This window comes from Ursus americanus, chromosome 4 (genome assembly GCF_024610735.1).
Source record: "Ursus americanus isolate L20-20 chromosome 4, mUrsAme1.1.p, whole genome shotgun sequence".
Taxonomy (NCBI): Eukaryota; Metazoa; Chordata; class Mammalia; order Carnivora; family Ursidae; genus Ursus; species Ursus americanus.
In genome coordinates this window covers 72,394,273-72,407,425 of record NC_142130.1, presented here as the reverse complement: position 1 = coordinate 72,407,425, position 13,153 = coordinate 72,394,273, and the positions used below count along the sequence as shown (strand labels likewise).

General features: G+C 37.7%; 1 protein-coding gene across 1 annotated transcript in view; it reads left to right on the top strand.

The window, feature by feature from the left end:
• SAMSN1 (SAM domain, SH3 domain and nuclear localization signals 1) overlaps window positions 1-13,153 on the top strand; it is a 296,775-nt gene that overhangs the window by 213,957 nt on the left and 69,665 nt on the right. The window contains exons 8-9 of the mRNA XM_045785444.2: window positions 153-279; window positions 1,480-1,832. Coding sequence (XP_045641400.2) covers window positions 153-279; window positions 1,480-1,832 — 480 coding nt within the window. The remainder of the gene's footprint in view (window positions 1-152; window positions 280-1,479; window positions 1,833-13,153) is intronic.

Genomic DNA, 13,153 nt, shown 5'->3' with positions numbered 1-13,153 from the left:
GGTGTACTTTCAAGTTACTGCTTAAAATTGTCCCAGGCTACAGGTTTTAAGGTCACATTATTAATTTTCCCACATTTATGATCTCGACACATTTTACATTGAATCTTTTGTGAAGAAGAATTTGTCTTTACCTTGAGCTGTGTTTGTGCTAGGCTGTAAAATCAGGTGGTGACCCAGTGGAATCAATGGGGACATTAAAGAGACTACAGAAACTGGTCCGGACCAAGAGAGCCAGGGTGCCAAGTCTGAATGAGATGAAACCTACATTCATTAATCTCCGTAAGTAAACAGTCAAAATGCTGCTGAAAGTTCTTTGAGAAAGAACTGGGGTAGTCTATATGAAATGAAGGCCATTTTGATAAGGCTGTAAAATAATCATGAAACGTTGAGGGTTTTTAAATTACCAATTTATTTGTGAAACAGATGTTGTTACCCTATTCCTACCCTGTTCCCTTTCTATACCCCGTATCTCCTTCCCTTCAAGACCAGACTCAGGGATAGAGTGATAAAAAGAGATAGTAAGGGTCAGCACTGTCCACTATGTCCACCCTTGATTTGGCCACAGAAAACAATATCTTTCAGTTTTGACATGAGTGCAGCAAAATGGCATGCCATGCAACTTAGATGTTCATTTATTTATTCACAATTACATGCTCTTGATCATAATCCTTGGTTTACACCAGTTAAACATTTGAACTAAAAGAGATTCAGTGATATGGTACAATTTACTATGGGTAATACATATTTCTATTTTCTGTAACTGTTTTATATATTACGAGAAATTTCATCAGACCCTTCACCACATGTAAATATATACCTCACTAATCAACTTTTTGGTATTAAAGGTATACCTTCTTTTTGTTGTTTTCTCAGTCCTGATCTTCCTTTTCCAAAGTATTTCACTGTGAGAAACACTATATGCATAAATCTTTTTATAGACTGATATGAGAAAAAAAATTAGAATACCAATAGGATTTCAGCCCATGTCCACTGAGATTTCATTTTTTTATAAAGAGGAATATTTCATTTACTTTCTTATGATGTTCTTTATACACATTATCTCAAAAAATTAAAAAAATATTTAAGAATATAAACACACTATATCATGTTTACATAATGTGTGTATAAACACACTATATCATGTTTATATGATGTGATTTTCTTAATTTGTAATTTTTCTCAAATATCTTTCTGTATATTATTTGCATGTGGCTTTCATCATTGTAGTCAAACTGAATTTAATCATTATATATAGCTTCAAAATATTTTAGATAAATCTGTCTTTATAAAACAAATCGCTTATACAAAAGATGACTCTTTAAAGAATTACAATTATAAATTATTTTGTGAAATTAAATGACTTCCTGTTTTATCCTTTGGGATTCACTCATTTCTACTATAGAAAAGGAAATATAATATTCATAATTTCTACATGTACAAAATTATTAGACAGACTTCTCATTTTTCTTTGTCATTCAGAAGATGAAGACGAAACCTTGATTTCCTGTATGAAATTAGCCAAATGCCAAGAAAAGAAAATTGGTAATGTTAGCACAAGAGGAAAGGAAGAAATGGAGATTGGAGTAGATTCTATTTCTGCATCACTGGCTAGATCCAGCACTTCAACTGGATGTAATTCGGGAGAAATTTTCTCCCACCATGAAGGTGAAGTTCGGATGTGGAACAGCTGGAAACCTTTTCCAGAAAACCCTCTCTGGACGTGTGTTGATTTCCAAATTGCCCGAATTGGACCCTGGAACAACTGTTCCCGCTGCACTCACCACCCACAGCTTAAGTCTTCTTATCCAGATATGGATCTCCCACATTCTTGGGTAAGTTTGTAAGCTAAAGAAATGTATCGTCTCATCCGGGTGTTTGTACTGGCAGGAAAGAAACAGATAACAAAAGTGCTAATCAGTCAAATTTATCAGTGTCAGGAAAGTTACTAGAACTAGAGTTGTGTTTCCGAAAAGCAATGCAGCTCTTGTGACTTTTGCTATCATGTTACTATTGTAACATGTACATAGTATTGTGTATGTACCTTGTGTTCAAACTACTGCATGGTATTTTTTAGACTATTCTTTTTTTTTTTTTTTGGTCGAAGGAAGACTTTGGATGTTGATTCAGATCAAGATGTGGATTGAATTGTCTAAATCATTGCTGTGGTCATGAAGTTTCACTGACAAATAATAGCTAAATTAAATGAGCATTTTCTATGTACCTGTCATTCCTCTCAGCACTTTGTTATTTTATTTAAATCTCACAACAACCCTGTAAGGTAGGGAAAGTTATTCTAATGCTGATTCCCCCATTTTACAATTGAGAAAAATGAGGCACAAAAAAGTTAGCAACAGGTACAATGTCACAAAGCTAAGAAAAAGTGGAGCCAAGATCTAGAACTAGACAGTCTTATGCTAAGGATCCTGCTTTGAGCTAATACACTGTAGTGTTTCCCATACACTAAACTAGGCCCCGAGGCTATATGGCACAAGAGAGAGTACGGACTCTGGAGTTACACAAAATTGGGATTTGAATCCAAGCTCTGCTACTTGCTTGGCTTGGGCAAATTAATTTAAAACTTTTTATCTTAATTTTCTCAATTGTAAAATGGAAACAGTAATATTCATGAGGTAATTGAGAAACCAAAACTAAATAACACAAATATCTGAGGACTTAAGAGTAATTTTTTTTTCACCTTGACTGTAGTTTACTTAAAGCATATATTTTGTACCTTTATTTCTCTACAGTTCATGGTCATTTGTGCTTATAGTGAATGAATGGAACAACTTTGTGTTTCCAGGATCCCTACTCTATACCATTTTGCTCTAAGAACCTGTCTCTCACTAGACAGAGGTTATATTTCATGGTGCATTAGAGCTCTCTGAAGAGGCTTGGAGTCCTTTTCACCTTTCAAGACTTGTGTTAAGTTAGGTCTTTGCAGACCAGAGCTAAAGTAATCTGTGTTCAAAGTACCACATTAAATATTGCAGGTGTTTAGTAGCAGACTTGGAACTGATAAAACCGTCCAACATCAATTATTTTTAGGAACATCTCTGCCACTTCCTTAGGCTTCATCCTCTCTTTTGGGGCCACTGGGCTTTGCAGCCTTCTTCCTGGAGTACTTTCTTAGCAACTGGTGATATAATTAGGAACTACTTCTGAAGACTCCCCTTGACAGCTTCAGAATCAGGATCAAGAATAATGACTACTTGGCAAGTAGCAAAGCTGGTGTATAAGAATCTAAATTCACATATTTAGAGCTTCTTTCAAGAGTAAAATCTGGAGTCCTTAACTTGGCAGTTCTAGATTTTAACAGTCTGACCTCAGTCTAACTGTTCAGCATTGTCTACAACTTCTTCCTTGTGCATTTCCTGTGCTTGACTGCCGAATTCAATGATTGCTTATTCCTAATGACTGTCTTGTACTTTCCTGCCTATCTTTGTGTTTACGTATTGGCCTCTGCCTAGCATGTGATTCTCCCCTTTAACCATCACCCTAGCCGTGAAGACTCAGATTACTTTGTTGTCCTTTAGAAAGACTTCCTGGGTCATGCCAGATAGAAGTAATCACTCCTTCTTTTGAATTTCTAGAGAACTTAAGGGCATTATTCTTTCATTACTTATTTATCAACCCATATTGGCATCACTGTATACCAGTTTGCAGTATTAAGTACTGGGGATACAGAGCCAAACAATACATACCCTGCCCCTGTCTTCATGAAGCTTACCACACTCTACCTTAGAGTGGGATTAGTTGAGCATTTGTTTATTTGATATAAGTAATTTATCTTTGTATCTTCCATAGTCCCTAGAATATTATGTGTCCTTGATTAATATTTGAGTGGCGTTTGCTAACTAAATGAATGGAGTTTGAGAAACCAATGGATTTTGTTTCCATATCTACATAAAATATTTGTTCTCATTCTTCTAAACGTTCTTATATTAATCCAACTATACAAAAACTCAGTTATTGTGTATGTGTGTCTGTGAACGTGTGTCTAGATTTAATTATATATACATCGTAATGTCTTTCTTTTCTTTTGGTGGTGGTTTTGTCTATTTTAGTACATAACTAAATGATTAAGTAAATGAGTTTTATCTGCAGAAGGTCAAACATATCTACAGAATACTCAGAATTTCAGATGATAATGTTCAGCATTTGTGACAGGAAAACCTCACCGGATTTGGAGAGAAAGTTCAAGAACATGCTAGAGTTAAATTGGTTTGGTAAACTTAATGAGACCACTTACACTTGGGGATTTGAAACACAGAATGAAAGAAGTTGGATGAGTGCAAATTATTATTTTTATATTCTACACATATATTCTATAATAATACCAAGTGAAAAATACCCAGTTTCATTTTAGCAGAGCTGGTATTTTTTCTGTAGTAATTGCAGGGTTATTATTTGGGTTATACTTTAACTTTCATTCTATAGAACGTACAGAAGGCAAATGGTGTTGAGGGAAAAGTTGTGCTTCTGAAATGAGTGTTACTTACCATCAATGACAGGTAGTCAGAGGTGACATTTTTGCAATTTTAAAGGGTAAAAGTGTGACCAGATTTTTTTTAAATGTACCAACATATGCAGATATGCTGGAGCTGAGCCAAAACCCCACATTTGAGGGAAAATGAAACCAATCCACAAAGATACTAGTTTCTCCTTGACTTCAGAAATTTCAGCAACACTAGATTCCAGTGCCTTTGATCTTGTTTTCAAGGCAGAGTTTTCAGGTGGCCTGAAACTGACTTGTCTTCCAGAAAGTTCTTATTCACCCTAGACTCACTCCCTGATAATCCCACTGCAGGCTCATACTCTCAAAGCTCGTTCTGATAGAACTGGGTTTAACACCAATTCTGACCTCACCAGCACAGTGAGAGTAGGCAAACTCCTCACCCTCTTTAACCTACTAATTCCAATTCTGGACACTGCTATCAGACCTTGCTCATCCCTTCTCTTCTAAGTGACTTTGTGTACTGAAAACACCCACAAGGTTATTGGCATCTACCATGTCGGGCTGTTGGGAAGGTGAGAGGAAATGGTGTCAGGACTCAGGTGATAGTAGGTGATATTCATACCAAAACCAAATCCAGAGGCTTGCGCTAGGCTTGGAAAGAAGCTACATTTTATTCAGTGGAGATACCATAAACAAACTGAAATCAGACAAGGCAATGTATTATTTGTGAAGGGCTTTTCACAGAAGTCAACAGGAGGAGGATGAGACACACACTGATATTTAACGTGCAGTTTAGTTGTTTGCAGGGTCTATGGGATCTGGAGTGTGGGGAAAAGATAAGTGATTATGGAACTGATATACACTGAGAAAGGTAAAGACCAGATTTATGAAAGTATATACTCCACAAGAGAAGTGTGAAAGGAAAAACTACTTAAGGATGCAGAGGTTTTTTTCCATATCTGAGATGAGTGGTGTAGAAAGGGGATTTCAGATGCTTTTAAGAAAGGTAATAGTGGAGGTAACCAAATTTGAAGCCAAGTGTTTACAATCAGTTTACAAGAAGAGTAATTGAAGGGTACTTACAACGAAGCTCTGCATGCTAAGAGCTTGAAACATCCTAACAAAAGAGGAAAGTGAGTCAGAAGAGACTTGGTTGGGAAGAAGGGCAAGAAAGAATAAAATGTGTATATTGCAAAGGAGATGAGACCTTCCTTTAATATAGTGTTATTATAATAGCGAACATACTTTTCAAAACGTGGGATAATTTTTCAGATTTATAAGGAGGATAAACAACTTATTTTTCATAATATAAAGAAATGGAGGTAATCTTGACACGAAAAGGGGGAGCAAATATCCATTTCTCCCTTCATATATCTAAAATATTTTATAAAAATAGTGTGATACAGTTAATAAGTGAGAATAGCAAAAGCTCTTTCAGGAAGAAGGAAAGTCAAAGGCCTGAAATAACAGAACAGAGACCCAAGTACAGGGTAATTCAAATACAATGTGGATAGAAAAGTAATAATGAGAATTAGATAAAAATCAAAGAAAAACCAGTGAAGTTTATATACAGAACCTCAAGGTGAGAAATAAACAGAGCTCTACTTAAAGCATCTTCGAGTACCTAAGAAGAGGATGAGAAGAGTGGAGCGCTGAAGGTCTGTTGGAGTACTATGCGAACTTGTCACAACTGCGCCAGAAGAGAAAGCGTGGATAATGGAAAATTTCTAGAGGGAACTGTTTCAGTGAGAGGAACAGGATGTTGCTCAAGCTCACCAAGAAATAAAGGAACAAAATATATTACAATTCACCTTTCAATTCAAATGGGGAGTAATGGATACTCTAGTTATTGACATGGGAAAATGCTCTTGGGACCCACAGACCCACTGCTAAATGGTATAAGAGTTTTTATGCTGACCAAGAAAACTACTGATCTATGGGAAAGAAGTGACCAAAGCAGGATAAGCTATTTGTGGGCCTCTTCTTTCTCTCTCTATTCTCCACCTTGGCAATCTCTGCCAGTCTCTCTGACCCTGGTCTGCTTCCTTCAATCAACATGACATGTCATTACCAGATTAATCTACCAGATTAATTTACTTGACTAATTCACCTGATTAATGATTCCGAAGCTCAAATCTAACGGTACTGGTCCTCTCACAAACCTTTAAATATCTCCCAACACCGACAGGGTCAAATGCAAACTCATTCACCTAATCTGCCCTCTTAACTAGCTCCCCACAAGTCTCTTTCACACACACACACACACACACACACACACACACACACACACACTGTTGTTGGCAAGGTGATACCAAACAGAGTGATTTTTCTCCCTCTTTATACTGTTTCCTCATTTAGTCCTTCCTTCCTTCTCTACCTATTTGATGAATAGTATGGAAATTTAAAAGTGTAGATGGATAAGTAAGAATCCATGATGTACACTTGGAAGAAAAAATATATATATATGAAAAAGAATGAAGATTGAGAGGACCAGTAAAAAGCGGGTAAGAAAACACATGGTTTAGAAAGAAAGAACATGTTAATTTCATAGATTCCACCACTTTCTTTGTACATTAGTGACGTTAGACTTCTACCAAAAAGCCTCTCTGGTCCCACTGAATAAGACATTCTAAGAAGACTGCTCACATATCCACCCAGAGGGAGGCAGGCTATGAACCATCCATGCATAATTTCTCATAGTTTCATGCCCTTGTGTTCAACTGTGACAGCAAAAACCATTTGTTAGAACAGCTCTAAACTTTTATCTGCTGACATTGGAATTATGGTAGTATGGAAAGAGAATAGATTTGGACAACTCGTGAAAAGGAAAGCAGAGTAAATGATAATCTAGACTGAGAAAATGAAAAGGAAAAATGGAAAATGTGATACAAAAAATACCAAAAGATGTCTATACTTACTACATGCTGCACTGAAATTGATGAACTTGAGAACTGAGATTCTAAAAATAATTTTAAAAGCATAAATGAACAAGAACGAATAATGAATTATGAATATTTTACATGACAAAATTTTAACTACAACCAGTATAATCTTTGGTGGAAGGAGAATTAACATTTACCCAAGAGAAAAGTTTGAAAAATAGGAGATGCTGCAACAGCTTATTGATTCCTTCATTTATCCACTTATTCACTCGTGAGCAAATTCATGTTAAGTGCCTCCCAAGCCACTTAGTGTATGAATGTACAAGTTTAGAAGTGTGTATGTGGGGGGATGGCCAACCTAATCTTTCATATTTATTTTTTTTTAAGATTTTTATTTATTTATTTAACAGAGATAGAGACAGCCAGCGAGAGAGGGAACACAAGCAGGGGGAGTGGGAGAGGAAGAAGCAGGCTCCTAGTGGAGGAGCCTGATGTGGGGCTCAATCCCATAACGCAGGGATCACGCCCTGAGCCGAAGGCAGACGCTTAATGACTGCGCCACCCAGGCGCCCCTCTTTCATATTTATAATGAGAGTTTATGGGTTAAGAGGACAAGTCAAAAAGGAAGGGAACAAATAATCACAATCCTTGGTATAAAAATTCACTAGGATGGCAAACACATTGCAGTACTTATATATAAAATAATCCTGGAAAAGATCTTGCAAGACATACAAATTTTACATTTAAAAAAAAAGAGCTTATAGGGGCGCCTGGGTGGCACAGCGGTTAAGCGTCTGCCTTCGGCTCAGGGCGTGATCCCGGCGTTATGGGTTTGAGCCCCACATCAGGCTCCTCCGCTATGAGCCTGCTTCTTCCTCTCCCACTCCCCCTGCTTGTGTTCCCTCTCTTGCTGGCTGTCTCTATCTCTGTCAAATAAATAAAATCTTTTTTAAAAAAAAAAAGAGCTTATAGAAGAAACAAATTATGGGAGATTGTAAAAGTACGAGGTATCAGATTTATGGAACTTTTTTCGATTGAGTTTGAGGAAAGTAAGTTGTAAATGTACGTAAAATTCTTAAATATCATTTCTAATAAAATTGAGTATAATAAGAATAAATATAAAATGAGAAAATGTAATTGCTCTGTAAGTGTAAAGTACTATTCTCCAAGTCCAGGATAACTAGAGATACTATTAAATTAGACTTTTGAGGCAGAACAATGAACAATGAAAACCAGTCTGATCATTGGGTTCGTGTGTGGCTTTTCGCAGTTATACAAACCGCATGCATATCAGTGAGAATATCAGACCTGTGATCCAGTTCTAAAGCTGTTAGAGACCAAGAATCCTTCTCCTTCATGAGTGGCCTTACGGTTTTGCCACACTTTTCCCTTGGTTTTGTTTTGTTTTGTTAGTCTGTGCTTGTTTACTGAAATGCATCGAATTCGGGAGAATGTTGAATTGGCACTTCCCACAATAAAACCTTTCTAGAATCATCATGAATTATTTGTCATGTAGAGTAGTTCTTTTGATAACGAAATAGGATCCATGATAATCAGTTATAACTACATTTTGGTTTCCATAAGAAAGTTGAAATTTGTTTCACTGGATCCTCAAATGGAAGGACAAAGAGCATCAGTCTGAACAGGGGTCCAGTTATGCTCATTGACCATGGGAGACCCACATCTCCTTCTTCATTAGAACCTAACTCCTGTATGGTTCAAAAGAATATAAAGAAATCACTAAAGCTGGACATCAACCTTTGGGAGTAGAGAAGACTGAATATTAGAACGCCACATATAATGAGCCTTAGAAAACACTCCAAGTGTTGGTAGATTTTCTTTTGTGGCAGGGAAACAAGCTCAGAATTCAAATTGTTAAGCAAGCTAAAGACAAAAGTCATATTTTGAGCGTGCAGTGTGGTGTGTTGGAGGCCACGTTACACATCAAAGGAACACAGGTTGAAGCCAGGAGCGTCATATGGGAGTTCAACTCTGCCACTTACTAGAATCACTGTGGGTCAGGTTGCTTAATCTCCATGGTCTTCTGCCCCCTCATTTTTAGAATAAAAGAGAGCTATCTATTATTTTTAAGGTCCTATTTTATCTTTATTTTTACGTTCAATGTTTGGGGCTATGAGGACACACTGAGGATGATGAATTCTATGTACATAAAGGTTAGTGTATAAAGATTTTCTCTCAGCTTTTTAAAAGCAGCTCTTTTTTCACTTTTCGGATGACCGTTGGTGACCTTATTTCTATCATTTTTTTCCCCTAAGCTATTTTAGGTTTGGGTTTGTTTTCTTTTCCCTAACCATGCTTCCTCTGTCCCAGCTACTTCCTCTCTCTCTTCCTCATGTTCTGAACCAGGAACTGTGTATGTGAATATAAACTTCACTTGGGATATAGCCAACTTCTCCTGGCCATGCAAACTTCTTCATGAACCAAAATGTCTACATTTCCATTCTCAGAAGAACATTTTGAATGTCATTTCAGAGGAATGAATTTTGCTTTAAAAAACGGGTGGGTGAAGTTGAAGTAAGATTGTAAAGAGGGGAGCAGAAGAGCCAGGGCTATGCAGATAAAGGAGTGCTGGGTTGGAATGAGACGTCCTCTTTGCCACTCACCACATACACACGTGCCCCAGGTGCCACCTTGAGTGGTTCAGGCCTTTGAGATCTTGTTCTGACCAGGCAGGCACATCGATATAATGACGATCGTGGCTTCCATTGACTTAGCACTTGACCATGTCTCAGGTGCTTTTATATATGCGACTTCATGTCATGATTCATTAAGGTGGTGTTATACCCCCCATATTTATGGTAAAAACCTGAAGCTCAAAGAGGTTAAATAATTCATGCAGTGTAATAGTAGGTGGCAGAGCTGCATTTTAAGTCCGATCTACAAGAGTCCAAAGTTTTCCTGCAAAGATCATGACTTTGTACCGTTTGAGACTAGGCTGGTAACTTATCTAGACATTAGTTCCTACCTTGCAGTGTAAAATGAAATGATCCATGTGAAAGCGTCAATTCAAGGTAGGGGCTTAATAGCTTAATAAATAGAGTCCCTGCCTTCAAGGTACAATATAACTTATCTCATATTTTGTCTTATACTAGCTCTGTGAATTAGGCAAAACATTACTGCCATTTTACACATGGAGTAATTGAGGCACAAGATAGATTAAGTGAGTTACCTGAGGTCTCACAGCAGGTGATGGCAGATACTGAACATCAGCCTCTGAACTCTTAGTCCAGACTTTCTCTATCAGTAAGTTGTCTTTAAGTTTTGTTTTTGTTCTTTGTTTTTCAGCATAAAAATAAACAGTACAGGGTAGAAATTCCTTATGTGTTGGAGCCAAATAAGCCTGGTCTTGGATTGTGGCCTCACTGCTTACTGTGTGACTAAACCACTTGACTTCTCTGAGTTTCAGTTTCTTATCTATTAAATAGACATAATGAAGATTTCTTTGTGGAGTTCTTGTGAGAATTGGATGTAAAGTGTTTCACTGTACCTGATACTCAGTTGGAACTCAATGAAGAAGAGCTACTATTCTTTAGTGACAATTATTACTATTTAGTTATAATGTATAATTATGTGTTTATAATTATTTATCCTTCACTCAATGAACACAGCATAATGTCTATGATGTCAGGTATTGCCCTGGCCTGTGGGGCCGAAAAGATGGCTGAGACACATATTTGGCATTAGAGTCTCACCATCAGTAATTCTCTGTGATATCATATCATATGAAATAATGTTGTATTAAAGGTACATTACTAGTTTTCACTTATTTTTAAGATTTTTTACATAATTTGCTTGATTTTCTCCCTGGAGATAAGAAAGCCAGAACTGCCTAGTTCAGATGTACGCAGTAGGGTGAAACTCTGCTTTTAGCTGCCTGGGGCTGCCCTAGTGACGACACCATGCAGACAAAAAGAAGGTGTGGGGGCACCTGGGTGACTCAGTCAGTTAAGCATCTGACTTCGACTCAGGTCATGATCTCAGGGTCCTGGGATTGAGCCCCACGTCCTTGGGCTCTTCAGTCAATGGGGAGTCTGCTTGTCCCTCTGCCCCCCTCCACCCCTGCTCATACTCTCTCTCTCTCAAATAAATAAATAAAATCTTAAAAAAAAAAAAAAGGTGGGACTGGGGATGTATGTGCTGTGCTTACCATTGCCCATTTCTGACTTCCCAAATTATCGCCATATTAGCAGCATGTTACTTACATAAAATTATTTTAGCTTCTAAAGGCTCCTTTCGTATATTTACCATAGCCATATCACATATGCATTTCACGATATTTTATTTCAGAGTCAGAATACAATTCTCAGACATAACTCATCTTTTTAAGAAGAGAATGAAAAATGAAGGAAAGAAATTCATGCTCCCTCCCCTTCCTAGGAAGTTGTAAAGCAACTGGTTGAATTCACTCTAAAAACCCATATGAATATTCAGTGTAAGATCTTTATGCATCTCATGGTTCCTAGCTATTAAATACAACTGTACTGATAAATAGTTGGATTAGAAATATGGCCTTATTGCTGGTCACCTTAAGCCCAAGCCGAACTGAAGCCCACATCTCATTCATAGAAAGGGATTTTTAGCCAAGGCACAAAATGGATTAAGTTCAAGAAGTCATTTATTCACTCGTGGAACAATTTGTTTTTGGAATATTTACATTAAGTAGGATCAAATTTCGGGCGGAAGCAGGCACTGTGAACCTCATAGTCCAGTGAGAGACAAAAATAGAAATAATCACACAAATAAACACGAAATGAAAGCTTTGATAAGAGCTATGAGAGCTCTGTGGGTCGGTGAAGGCCTACAATAAACAGATTTGATCTAGTCAAGGAGTCGGGAAAAACTTCCTGGGGTAATGATGATTGAACCCAAATCTGAGGAAAGCAGTCAAGTTAATTAGCCGAAGCTAGGGAGGATGCGACATAGGTCAGGATAACTGGGGGAGAGCGCAGAGACATGTACAAGGTAAGTCTGAGGAAGGAGTCACACCACTATGGCTTAACTATGTATCCTAAGTTTTGTCTTCTGTGCCCAAAAAGCAGTGGGAAGCTCTACAAGAAGTGTTTTAAACCAACAGCTTGGGGTTGTTTTTGTTGTTCGTTCCTTACTTACTGAAGGTGTGAGATATGTGCTGAAGTTTATATTTTGAAAAGCTCCCTCTCCATAGGGATGAGACCAGCCTGGGGGTAGAAATAGGTGCGAGATGACGGTGACCTGAACTGTGGTGGTAAAAAGAAGAAATGAAAAACAAGCTCTCGGGCTCATAGACTTATGTCCCCAACGTACACCTTTCTCCGAACGAAAGAAATGTCAGTTTTGAAAGTCATCTTTTGTGATGCAAACCGAAAAGCCCCGTTCGCTTTAGGACACGTGGCCACAGATGGCAGCAGAGAAGCAACACACAGTGACATGACTGCACATCCCAAATCTGTCCTTAATTTTTAAAACTCAGAAGCTCAGAGCCACCACGGTGACTTCATGGAATCATTACCAATGGATAAGAAAATGTCATCCATTTGCTTCCCCTGATTCCACTTGGACATAGGCCATTGTTTCTACAAAGAGTGGCTTGAAGCCATGCAAGGTTTCAAGGGAAATTGGCCTTTCAGGGGGGCATACGGATAGATAATGCATATTGCCACCATAAAATCTCTAATGAATATTAAGGGTGGCTTTCATTTCTGGTGATTGAAAGGAACTCATAAATTCTCTCTCTAGGATGCGGGAATTTTTTCCTCCCTGTGGAGAGATTTAATGGATTTGCGGCATTCTGAATGATTTGGCCAGAAATCAGAGG